This window comes from Orbicella faveolata, unplaced genomic scaffold (genome assembly GCF_042242905.1).
Source record: "Orbicella faveolata isolate gen_17 unplaced genomic scaffold, um_ofav_v1 contig_12, whole genome shotgun sequence".
NCBI classification, from domain to species: domain Eukaryota; kingdom Metazoa; phylum Cnidaria; class Anthozoa; order Scleractinia; family Merulinidae; genus Orbicella; species Orbicella faveolata.
The window spans coordinates 23,106,243-23,118,309 of NW_028301539.1; the positions used below are offsets into that span (position 1 = coordinate 23,106,243).

At 38.1% G+C, this 12,067-nt stretch overlaps 2 protein-coding genes across 4 annotated transcripts; one reads left to right on the forward strand and one right to left on the reverse strand.

Moving 5' to 3' along the window:
* Positions 1-72: 72 nt before the first annotated feature.
* LOC110041768 (uncharacterized) lies at positions 73-9,913 on the forward strand. 3 transcript variants are annotated; one of them, XM_089282906.1, is made up of 8 exons: positions 73-192; positions 1,762-1,854; positions 2,293-2,499; positions 5,266-7,008; positions 7,521-7,652; positions 8,262-8,339; positions 8,855-8,933; positions 9,263-9,913. In XM_089282906.1, exons 1-8 carry the CDS (start codon positions 108-110, stop codon positions 9,477-9,479), a joined length of 2,634 nt encoding a protein of 877 aa, XP_089139032.1. In that variant the 5' UTR covers positions 73-107; the 3' UTR covers positions 9,480-9,913. The 3 variants fall into 3 exon arrangements, with proteins under 3 accessions (XP_089139032.1, XP_089139033.1, XP_089139031.1); XM_089282907.1 differs by lacking the exon at positions 73-192 and adding an exon at positions 640-1,114 and having other exon boundaries at positions 8,262-8,344; positions 9,263-9,397; XM_089282905.1 differs by lacking the exon at positions 73-192 and adding an exon at positions 642-1,114.
* LOC110041669 (EEF1A lysine methyltransferase 4-like) lies at positions 9,859-11,960 on the reverse strand. The gene is made up of 2 exons (XM_089282908.1): positions 11,336-11,960; positions 9,859-10,187 (listed from the first exon to the last, which is right to left on the reverse strand). The coding sequence occupies exons 1-2, from the start codon at positions 11,774-11,776 to the stop codon at positions 9,882-9,884; spliced, it is 747 nt and encodes a 248-aa protein (XP_089139034.1). The 5' UTR covers positions 11,777-11,960; the 3' UTR covers positions 9,859-9,881.
* Positions 11,961-12,067: the final 107 nt, after the last annotated feature.

A 12,067-nucleotide genomic window follows, 5' to 3' on the forward strand; every position in this document is an offset into this window, starting at 1 on the left:
CTATGTGCGTCAAGCGTGCAGCAGGATTTCCTTAAACCATCAATAACCAATCAGGCTTTCAAGACATAATAAGCGCACTGAAGCGTCAACAATGCCTCGTGTCGTCTATGTCTGGATTTGACTATGACTCATTTTTAAAGCGTTCGATCAAGAAAATAATCTGCATCCGGAAACTTACGGGAGTAATTTTGAGTGAGTAAACATTTCAATGCCCATGATGTGGATACCACTTTCGGTCGGAATTTGCTTCTCTTTTAAATTTCAATTGTTAAAAGTCGTATGGGTCTGTAGGTGCTGTAATCAAAGGATGAGGGACAGACGGCACTCAGGTCGGTGCACACAAGGGGACAAGTCCACGGGACAAGTCCACGGGACTAGTCCCTTGAAGGGTTCACACCTGAGGGAACAGTTGGAGGGACTTTTCCCTTGCAGTGTTCACACATGGGGACTAATTGCACAGCCGGGAACATAGCAAATAGGGGCAAAAGGTATCATTCTTTCCCCTCTGTGGCTTTCCCGAAGTAAAATGAATGGAATTAAAAGTAGCATTCCGGAAACTGAAATCAGCACAATAAAACTTTAGCTTATTCGGCTAAATTATTCAGCGCTGTTTTCGATTTCCGGATAACAGAGTTGCCGATTGTTTTTTTTTTTTTCGTTTCGTTAAACTCTATCGGCCTCCCGAGCTCGTAGGGAATTATTGGAGTTTGTCGAGTTAATCATACGGATCTGTTATTGGATTTCAATTTGGTTACGGGGACTTGTCCCACGAACAGCTCACAAGAATGGGTTTTAAGGGTAAGTCCAAGGACTTCTACCTTCAATTCCAACCGGCCAGTTTGAATTCCTGTGTGACACGCAGGGACTAACTTTAGGTTCCTCAGGACATGAATTTTTGACAAAACAAGCTGGGAGCCAAGCTGGGACTTGTCCCCTCGTGTGTGTCGACACCGACCTGGGACGAGAATCTGTTTATCCCACAACCTCCTATTCAGTTCCCAGTCCTCTAAGAAATCCAATATGGCGGACGAATGTCAGCCTCTAAGACTTGAGGATTTATGCATACTTTTCGTGGGTACAAATGGGAGCCACTGGAACCCAGAACAGCTTTTTGGTATGTTTGTGTAGGAAACATGTGCTTTGTTATGAATTAAGATACTATACGGGTCCGAAGGCCACACGAACATTTCCGAACATTTGGAAATTTTGCCAGCGATTTTTTCGAAGGTTACCGAAGATTTCTGAAAATAACCGAAGATTGGTGAATTAAGTACAATTTAAGGGTCAAATATGATATCAAACATTATGTCATCGATATCATCACTGTGACAATGGAATTATCAATGGTGATTTTACGCTTTTCTCAGGGCTGGAAATCCTAACAACACCACAGTTTACAAAATAAAGTGTATTTTTCTTACATGTAAGGTTAATATAATATTAATATACAAACTTTAAATCAAAAATAATAAAAACATTTATCAAATGATAGCCTTTTCGTTCCATGCATGGCCACTAAAGTAACAATCAACTGATCAGAGGTAATACATGTACATTATGTGTCATATGGACTTAAATACTTGTAGTGAATTAGCTGGCATCAGTTTAGAATGGTGTTTTTTCTTGTGTTACACATACATGTGTGCACAGTATATGTACAACACTTTGGCGGTGCATTTACGCTCTATTGTTAGTAAATATTATTGTCTTCCTAATGCGTTTTGACTTGTGTTACTTATTATGCTTTTCTTTAACTTTTAGGAATCCCTAGACACTTGCTTATTCCAGTTTTGAAGAAGTTTCATCCTTTTGATGTTGAAAGGCTTGAAATCTCTGGTGTTTTCCAAACCATGGGTTTGTAGGACATTCTTATCTCTGGTAGCATTTGTAACCATTGACTCTTAATTCTACAATGGTTAGTTGTCTGTCAGCCAGCTGTACATAAGAGGTAGCCTGTCAGTAACCTGTTTGGCTGACAGACAATCAACACTCATTGTGGGGTTACCGTTTTTGGAATGCTTGACTTACATGTCTGCCTCCAGCTAAGTTATCTGAGAATTCACTTTTAAAATTTCATGCTCATTATAATTACGCCACAAAGCTCTATATAGAATAAGCAATATTACATGCTCTCTAGCAAGTACACAGATTAAGCAGTTGACGGTAACTGTTGTACTGAAAACCCCTTGAGACAAAGTTTTAAAGGCTTCAAGAAGATTCCAACCTATGATATTGCTTAATTAAAGTTTCTTCTTGAGTTTTTATTTGGTTTTGTTTGATTACAATTGGCAGGAATTAATACAGACCCTCTTTGGAAGGGATTTTACTTTGATTCCTGGCCTAGAAAGAATAAATGGCCTGCGGTATATTTTAAGACAAAGGGAATTGCAAAGGGAAGACAGGGTTGGCGAGTTTGTTACCTCCAGAGACATCTACAAGATGCACTCAACAGTCATCAAATTGCCCTCAGTAAAGAAACAAGCTGCTCATCATCTGAAGGTACAGTGTTTTAAAAGAATTATTTGTTTATTACCTCAGATTGTTTAGTTACTTGATTATTAATTTTTCAAAGTGGATTTGGAAGAGTTGCTACATATAGTTGGAGTTGCAAGTTGCAGATTTGCTTTGCAAGTTGCAACTTACAAGTTGCATTAAGTTGCCAGTTGGAGTTGCAAATCATCAGCCTGTAATCATCATCATCATCATCATCATTATCCTCGAAGACCATAACATCAGGACACCAACAACTTGCTTCAATCACACAGACTCCATTCATGATTGTTGCTTTAACAGTTCAAGTGTGTCCTGCTAAAAAAGGTTCTCTTGGATGGAGGGGTAAGCAAGATGAAAAGAGGTTTACTGTACATGTACATCACTGCACAGCATTAGTGGTTCCCACTTTCAACTGTCTTGTCAGGAGTGTGCAACCCAAGGAGACAACCAAAAATTTAGAAGTACTATATCAAATACGAAAGACCGTGTTTGACCACATTTCCAACCACCGAGGAGAGAGTTGAAAATACGAGTAGCAGCAGAGTATATTTGACAAAGTTTGAGGTGTTTGGAAATGTGGTCAAACACTGTCTTGAGTGTTTGATAATCTTCTCAATCAAAACTAAAACAAAGGAGGAAACGGAGCCGTAAAATCATCACAATCTATACAAATTAAGATCAGATATCCAAACACTGTCACGGTCATGATTTCCTTTGGTTAAACTTGATGAATTATTAATGAGTTTGAGAAGCTATATTGATAAGACTTTGTAGGAGATGTCATACTTCTTCATTTCGTTGCAACTAGACTAGCTTCCAACTCCCAACTCCAACTGGCAACTCTACATATATATGCAAAATACCAGGTCCTTTTAAAATTTACAAATCATTCTTTGCTTGTTGGCTGGATTAAATTTCTTCAATCTTCACTTACAAGTTGGCTTGAAAATATTTCAAAATGTTGAAGTAAGCAATTTTTAATTAATCAGTTTTTGTTTGCTTTTACTCATTGAATGTTACTTGTCTTTGCGAAGCAGACATTATTATATTATTTTGTATATTTCTTTAACGTTTGGAACAAATGAAAAATAAAACATAACTGGTTCAGTGTTTCCGCCAGACCACGCCATTGCAGGAATCCCATGTTGCAATCAGAGATGGCCCCCAGAAAATCAGAAAAAGGCCCATTTGGCCCTTTCCTTTCTCAAGGTTATAGGCTTAACACAGGCATAGTATTTTAAAAGTCAATTCCCAGGGCTCGAATTTGCAACCAATATGGTCACCAATGCAACTAGCATTTCTCGCAAAAATTCTGGTTTAGTCGCTATAATGGTGACTACATTTCTCTGTGTTGACGATCAATGACGGTTATTTTGCACACATTATGTCCTCCTAGAAAATCATATTGAAAAATCTTTGCTTCTAAAACATTCATCATAAGAAGAGAAGTCAATCCATTTTTTTTGCTTTGCTGTATTGATTCTCTCACATTGGAAAACTTCCAAGTTTGAAGTGGCCCTATAATGCATTGCAAACCCTCGATCATTGACTACATCAGGTATGCCCCTGGATTGTTCTCTTGTAATACGCGGATCCTCAGTGTTTCCGCCAGAGCACGTCATTGCGGGAATCCCGCGCTGCAATCAGCGATGACCCCTAGAAAAACGAGAAAAGGGCCAATTTGGCCCTTTCCTTTTACTAGACTTCGGGCTTAACACAGGCATAGTATTTTAAAAGCCATCCCAGGGCTCGAAATTGCAACCAATACGGTCGCCAGTGCAACTAATAATCCATCCCTGGCAACAAGAAATTCTGGTGTAGTTGCCATAATGGCAGTAATGGCAACTACATTTCTCTGTGTCGACAATCAATAACAGCTATTTTGTCACACATTTTGTCCTTCTGGAAAATCACATCGAAAGATCTTTGCTTCTAAAACATTCAACATCAGAAAAGAAGTCAATCCGTCCTTTTGCTTTACTGCAGTGTTGATTCTTGGAAAACTTCCAATACAAATGGCTGACCGTGTATGAAATTGCCATATAATGCAGTGCAAACCCTTGATCATTGACTACGTCATGTATGCCTAAGGATTGTTCTCTTGCAATACACAGATCCCTCATACTAGTATCTGATTCAAAAGAAACTTTATTAAGTAGAAACACTTCAAAAAGCACTTATTAAATTTTATCATAGACCCTAACAAACTGCTTTATTTTCCTTGGTACCCTGATGCATTTTTTCCTTCTGTAGCTTTCAATTTATTGGCCCCTTTCCTAAAAAATTGGTCCCTAAAAAAGATTTTCAGGGGCCACTTTGGCCCTCAAGTAAAATTTCCTGGCTGAAACACTGGATCCTTCATGTCTGAACAGCCAGGCATGAACAAAACAACAAATGCCACATTCTGATTCAGAAAAAACTTTACTGAGTGGAAACACTTCAAAAAGCACTTACTATTAAATTTTATCATAGATCCTAATAAACTTCTTTATTTTCCTTGGTACCCTGATGCATCTTTTCCTTCTGTAGCTTTCAATTTATTGGCCTTTTTCCTAAATAATTGATCCCTAATTTAATAGGTCTTCAGGGGCCATTTTGGCCCCCCAAGTAAACTGTTCTGGCTGAAACACTGCTGGTTGAAAAATTTAAATGAACTCAAATTTCAACTGCAAATAACAAGACAAGTCTACATGTATCCCTTGTTTACTGAACTTATGAAATTTTATCACAGATTAAACTTGCTTGAATTGTGTTTCTATCCTTTTCTTGCAGCAAGTGAGAACCTCCAAAACCTTGTGTCCACTTGTGGAAAATATGCCAGCTACTTACGTCTTTATAACTCAGCATGTATTTTGATGGCTGAGAATTGGGACATTTGGCAACAGCTTGCAGAGTACATAGAGTTTCTTGAGGTATTCATTCTCAGAGACAATGGTGTTGATCCACTCTGTTATCTTCTTCAAGTGTTAGCATCAAAACGATTGAAATCCGTTGGATTTTGTTTCTGCAAAGTTTCAAGCATCCAAATGTGGGACAAAATCATTGACTCCTTGTCAAAAGGAAGCTATCAGAAGAATGTAACTGACGTAGCAGAAAAGCACATGATTGCCAGCACTCAGACAACTACATGTGCAGGTGAAGTTTTGACTACAAGAGGAATCAGTAAATCAAATGAGTTTGTTAAACAAACCTTAAATCAGTTTAATTATGAACAAGAGGAAAAGAGTTACTCAAAACAGGATCCAGTAGTTGAATCTGGCATGATATCTGATAACTGCAAGTTGAATGAAAATGTCAGCTGTGATTCTCTTTATGGGAGTGATGATGTTGACATTTATGAATTCACAGACAGTGGTGGTGCTCTGTCTGACGTACAAGAAAGTATGGGTACGTTACGAAGCACTTGTAAATGTAAGACAGAAGCGAGACAATGTGATGGCAGTATTGTGCAAAGTGTTCATATAGATCTCTATAATGATGTTTTTGGCCACTGTGCTAACTGTGGAAATCCAACTGAAGCCCTGATGGAAAACAGGCAACAATTCGCAGATGAATCTTCAGAAAAATGCAGAATTTCACCTGGAATTTCCAAGTTGGAATGTCCATTACCCAGTTTTTCAAATCCTAGTATGTGCTTCTTGGTTCATTTTGAGTTGACAGCATTTTGGCTCCACCCTGATCTTCTTGTGTTCTTTGAACACACCTTACAAGGATGGTTGGCACTAGAGACCCTCGTCCTTGAAGACAATGCACTTGGCTTTTTGTCATCACCTGGCAGGGAGTTCATAAATACCCTCTCCTTTCTGTGCACTAAAGGAAGGCTACAGTTCCTTCAAATCACCAATAATCCTGTAAATGATGAATTTGCAAGACTCCTCTTTGAGAAACTAGTAGCTGCATTCTGCCACAAATGCAAGAATAGAGGCAACAATGCTAGATCTTTAACAAAACTTAAATTTTCTTCCCACCAAGTTTCACCAGCTGCCGCAGTCTATTTGGGGAGAGCAATAAGAGATGTTTGTGTGTGTAAATTAAGTAGTACCCAGTCTGCTGCAAGGATTTTGGAGTCTGTGTCTTCAAAGAGTGATTCCAGTACAGAAAATAAGGATATTACTGCATGTTCATGCATGCAACCAGGTTGCGGTGAGCAGAAATATTTGTGTATAGGTGGTTGTGTGAGTTGTGATCAAACAAGTGCATGTGATAACGTCCAAGAACCTCAAGTAAGAACCAAGGGAAATGCTACACTGGAGTTGCACATCATTGGTAATAAAAAGATGTGTGGTGAATCAAGTGAAGATTCTTCCCAGGACAAGAAGCCTTTGCCAATTACTGTTTGCAGTTCTAATACATTTGCTGCTATCCAAGTGCTGAAGTTAAGATGTGTGGTTGGAGAGCGAGGCGCTAGGTTAATTGCAGATGGGCTCCAAAGAAACAGCACCCTGTATTCCTTGAGTTTGGCAAACTGTGACATCAACTCTGCTGGGCTGGCAAGCATTTTTCAGGCATTGTCAGGTGAGAAATGCAGTTTGTCTGGAGTAGAGTTTCAGCTACAGGAAAAGATCAACTGAAGGCCATTTAAAAGAAAATGCTGATTGATAAGCCATGAAATTTTACAGTGACCAAACATTATGTAGTTCTAAGCCTGTACTCTACACACAGATACTTATAGGACAAGATACAAACATGTAGTAATAGTATGGTTGTAGGTAACTGTTATTTGCACCAAATACATCATGTCATACAAGGGCTTTTTTTGTTTATCTTTATTTTTCTTCAGTTGATCAATTTACCTGCTCTTTAAAGGTCTATGTCATGCATGCAACCTCTGGATCTCTGTAAAACATGTTGAATGTTGTACAGAGATCAATTTACTTTTGTTTTTGTCTTGTTTTTTAATTTTTGCGTGCACAGTAACTTAAACAGTTAATGAGTTTCAAACACTAAAATTAATGGATCTCATTAGAGCTACCTAACTGGCGTGAAACTGTAGTCTTTCACGTAAACCTCCTCTTGCTTTTTTATAGGCAACAGATATGTCAGACAGCTGTGTGTGAAAGGTAACCATTACGATCCGAGTAACAATGACAGTCTTGCCGAGATGCTAGCATCTAATAACACATTAACTGACCTGAACCTTGGTACTTGTGATCTCAGAGGTAAATGAGTAGAAGACACAATTTGAGGATCATTGTAAATATTTCACACAGGCGTCTCCAGAAAATCTAAACCCTTTAAAGCCCATCGTCAAACGTCAATCACAGATTGCAAAATATTTTAAGTCCACAGAGCTGCAAGACAAAGGCCTACAAGGGCAACCTCTGTACACATTACGTGCCTACAATTCTAGGAATGTTCTCATCCTCACGCTAAATTACTATTAATGTTAGGAATGTGATTTTGTTTTTGTGAGGTAGCACTCTGGTGTTACATTTCTTATATTTAGAATCTTGCTATCTTGATTTCACTCGCTTATCTCTAGCTTTCCACTATCTAGAACTGATTCATTGTAATTTTCCCTTGGATGTACTTTTTTCAGGTACTTGCTATCTGCTATATCGAGTTGCCAACATATGCATGTTAAACTATTTTTCTTTTCCCTTAAAAGTTTGAGTTAGCAGGGTACAACTCTATAATTTAACTAAGTATCTTTTGGTCACAAATTTGTACACAGTTTCCAATTAACCAAATGCAAAACCTCTTAACTTAATAAGCAGGTACCCCTTCAGGTTAATTTCACTGACAGAAGTTTCATTATCCCATGGCAGGTTTAAGTGAAAAGATGATTAGCGCATTATGTGTTAATAACACTCTGACTAGTTTGAAGTTGGCACGAAATGGATTGCGTAAGGTTGATTTTTGTTTTCAAATAGAACATTATTTCATAATTTGTAACAAAATAACAGAGCACTGCACTGAAAAAGAAACTACCAACGTTCACGATTCAATTACAGTTTTATTTTAAGGAAGATTAATTTTTAGTTCTTTGTGGGCATAAATGTTGTAAATAGCTGCAGTCTTCCACTATAGCTAAATTATATGAACCCATTAATCAATTGATGTAGTGAAACACAAATTCTATAGTACCAAATCAGTTAGCTCGGAGCAAATGTGACACACAGAGTCTAGGTATCATGTCTTCATGCTTTCTGTCAAAATGTAGCTTACTGCTCGCAGCAAGAAAAAGGCTGCAAGATTTTAACATGTCAAGTCAGACTGAACTGATGAGACAGTTGCAAGAGTTATCAAACATTGATGAAATTTAAACATTTTCAAGTAGCAACAGTATTGTGGACATCACTATTGAGGGTACAACTGTGAAGCCCAGAAAACTGAATATTATTCTGGTTTGTTTTTCAAGGTGATGCAGATATTTCTGCTCTGTCTCAAGTTTTCTCTCATCCAAGTCAGCTCTCAAAATTGGCAAAGTTAGACCTGAGGTAGGCTTTTAAAAATTAACATAGATTTTTACGATTTTATTTGTTTTCTCCTTAGTTTTAGTTTTGATTGAGAAGATATATCCACATTTCGGAGCATCTCAGAGTTCATCAAAAATACTCTGCTGTTCGTCATATTTTCAACTCTCTTCTCAGTATTTGGAAATGTGGTCAAACATGGTCTTTTGTGTTGGATGTGTTACATGAAAACTGCTCTTACCACAGTGGAATGTGGTGAACACAGACACTAATGGAACACAAAATAGATTCATCACATTTTTCCCTCTCTCTTAATATCTGACTTGTATTGAGTCATTCTTTTTATTTCTTAGCTTCAACCACATTTCACCAGAATCACTGTCAGTTTTAGGCTCATCACTCCAAAGCATCAGACCAAGAAAGCTTGATGAACTTAAGCTGACAAAAAGAAGTCTTCTCAGTCCAGGATTCCAGCAAGTTATATTGAGTCTCCAGTCAGTGGTACGGCATGTGACAGCTGAGTACTTGGACCGAGCCACTTTATTTGCAGATTTCATCAGTCAAATGTGACTGAAGGAGCCAGATCGTGGCTGCCAGTCTGTTTAAAACTTAAATAATTCATTTTTAATGACTCCTTTGGAAAATTCTGGAACTGTCAACAGTTCACCATTTACAAACTTTATAACAGACTGTACATGAGTCTTGCAGGCAAAAACATAACAACAAAACTGGCCAACCAGTTTCAGCAGTCAATTCTGTGGTTTTTGTTATTGTTATTGTTTTTTGTTTTTTTTTTCTCACAGTAGATCGACAAAGAGTTTCACTTAATTCTCAAGGTGACTTCCATCAGTCACCAACAACAATAAATTATTCTATTCTATCCCTACCCAGATATTCACATACATACTGTTGAGTGACACTTCAGGATTGAAACAAATATTACTACATGTAGGTTAGAGTGCTTTTAATGTCCTACAAAGCTACATTAAATAAGAAATCTTCCATATCTTCTCCCAGTTCACAAAACAAATCAATTTTCTCCTGTTGATTCTTCACATGATTTATCTTATTGTTCACAGAAAGTTCTATCTTCTTATCATCATCACTCATTGGTTTGTCTTTTTCCATAACATAGAAAAAGAAGTGAAAAGAATCACCAAATGTTTGAACAGAAATCGACCAATTATATTGTGACTTTGCAAGAAAAGGCTTTCTAAAATGAGGCTGTGAAAATGTCACTGAAATGAAATGTCCTCCCTCCTTCAAAATTTTGGAAACCTGTACAATGAAGGAAAACAAACATCAGTTCTTTTACTAGACTACCATTACACAGAAAAGGTCCATGTAAACTCTCTCAGAGTGAACCAGATATATCTGTATAAGAATGCCAAAACACAGTCAAAGCACTCTTGAGTACAGCATATTGTGCTTCTCGTCCATGGCTCTCTGGGATTAGAATGTTCACAGCCCTCTATTTTCTCATATTTTTATTCAATAATTGGTTGCACTGATAGAATCACGAGAGAACTGGATGCTTGTGCAAAACAGGAGACTTGACAGGGTAGGGGTGGGAAGTGAGAAAAATAATCTTTGTTTGGCTCACTTCACCCCCACCCCCTTCCTTGTGCATCAAGCTCTCTTCACTTGCTTTTTCTTTCGCTTTTGCTTTGAGAAATAGAGTGCTTGTGAACAGTTCAGGTGGTATGGAATTTCATAGTACTGTACTACAAATACATTGTACAGTGTAGGTGTAAAAATCATTTTTCTAGGGCATAATCACCAACAGAAGTATCAGAAGAAGTCACCTAAATGTAACAAATACAAAAATCAACATTCCTCCCCCTCCCAAAGCATACCCCAAGCATGTGCCTCAGGAAGCTGGGATTTTGGTTATTATGGTGGTGAATTTGGCACCATCTTGGGGGTGGGGGGGGGGGGGGGGGATTTGAATAAGTTGTCTGAAATTATGCTGAAGATTACAGGCATCAAGGGACAACACCAGTCATTGTCACATTGCAGAAAAAAAAAGCAACTTCAAAACCTTTGTGCTGTGTTTAATGGTAAATGGAAATGGTAAATTTAGTCACTACTGCATGTATATTTTAGTAATATATAAAACAAGGTGTAAAGACAACCAATTTTCGTAACTGTAATCAAAGGACAAGCCTGAAGGTCATCTGACAGACTGACTGGCCATGGAAAATCTAAATTTAAATTATTACTATTTTCATCTCTTACAATACTTCTGTAACAAACCTTTCCCCAAAAAAACTTCATTTAACTGAGTTCAATATGGTCAATAAAGGTTATGGGAAAAAAAGCAAAGGACAGATCATCCAGCAGACAAAAAAGTGGAATGTCCCAATTGCCTGATACACAAGTTACCTAATATGACATAATGCAAGATTGTGAGTACTGTGTGATACCTGTGTGAGAACACAGTCCATGCGATCTCGGATTTCTTGCGACGGATTCCAAAGATCCTTTTCCTCCACCATAAGAGCATCCAACGTTGCTTTCTCGATAACAACTTCAAACGAATTCGGCGAAAAAGTCAGGTTTGTGATATCCATCACCCGCCACTCCATCTCAACCAAGTGTTTGTATTTTCGTTTCATGTTTTCGATAACCACTGGCGAGAAGTCTATATTTACAATATTTCTGTACCCGTCCTTGTACATTTGTTCGCTTAAGGCGCTGTTTCCGCAGCCCAACATCAAAATTCTATCACTGTTTCTCAGGTGTTTGTGAATTAACTCTTTGAAATCATCATAACTTTTGCACCACTCGAAGTTGTCTTCTTTCGTGTAGCGCTCGTCCCAATAATCTTGCAGTTTATAAGCTGCATTTTTGTGTGGTAGATCCATGAAATTTAGTAACTAAAACACGAAAACAGTCGTGTGAAAATCCTCTACCGTTATCCACTACAAGGCCGCCATCTTGGTTTGGCGTATTACCGCTGGATTTTCGTAGCTGGCCCAAGGACTCTCCTAACTAGTGCCGTGGCCCTAAGCATCCAACATGTGCGAGATATTTTATCAAAACGAGCAACACTGTACGGGTCCGCAAATGATCCCAGGACCGCAAATGATCCCGGACCGCAAATGATCCCCAAATTGGATCGCAAATGATCCCGGATCGGAAATGATCCCCATTTT

Excerpts from the sequence above, each read along its gene's own strand:
- LOC110041669 (XM_089282908.1), bottom strand. The coding sequence starts at position 11,776 with ATGGATCTACCACACAAAAATGCAGCTTATAAACTGCAAGATTATTGG. Across the intron at positions 10,188-11,335 it reads TGGACTGTGTTCTCACACAG|GTTTCCAAAATTTTGAAGGA; the intron begins GTATCACACAGT and ends TTCATTGTACAG.
- LOC110041768 (XM_089282905.1), top strand. The coding sequence starts at position 1,021 with ATGGCGGACGAATGTCAGCCTCTAAGACTTGAGGATTTATGCATACTT. Across the intron at positions 1,855-2,292 it reads TGGTGTTTTCCAAACCATGG|GAATTAATACAGACCCTCTT; the intron begins GTTTGTAGGACA and ends TACAATTGGCAG. Across the intron at positions 7,009-7,520 it reads CATTTTTCAGGCATTGTCAG|GCAACAGATATGTCAGACAG; the intron begins GTGAGAAATGCA and ends GCTTTTTTATAG.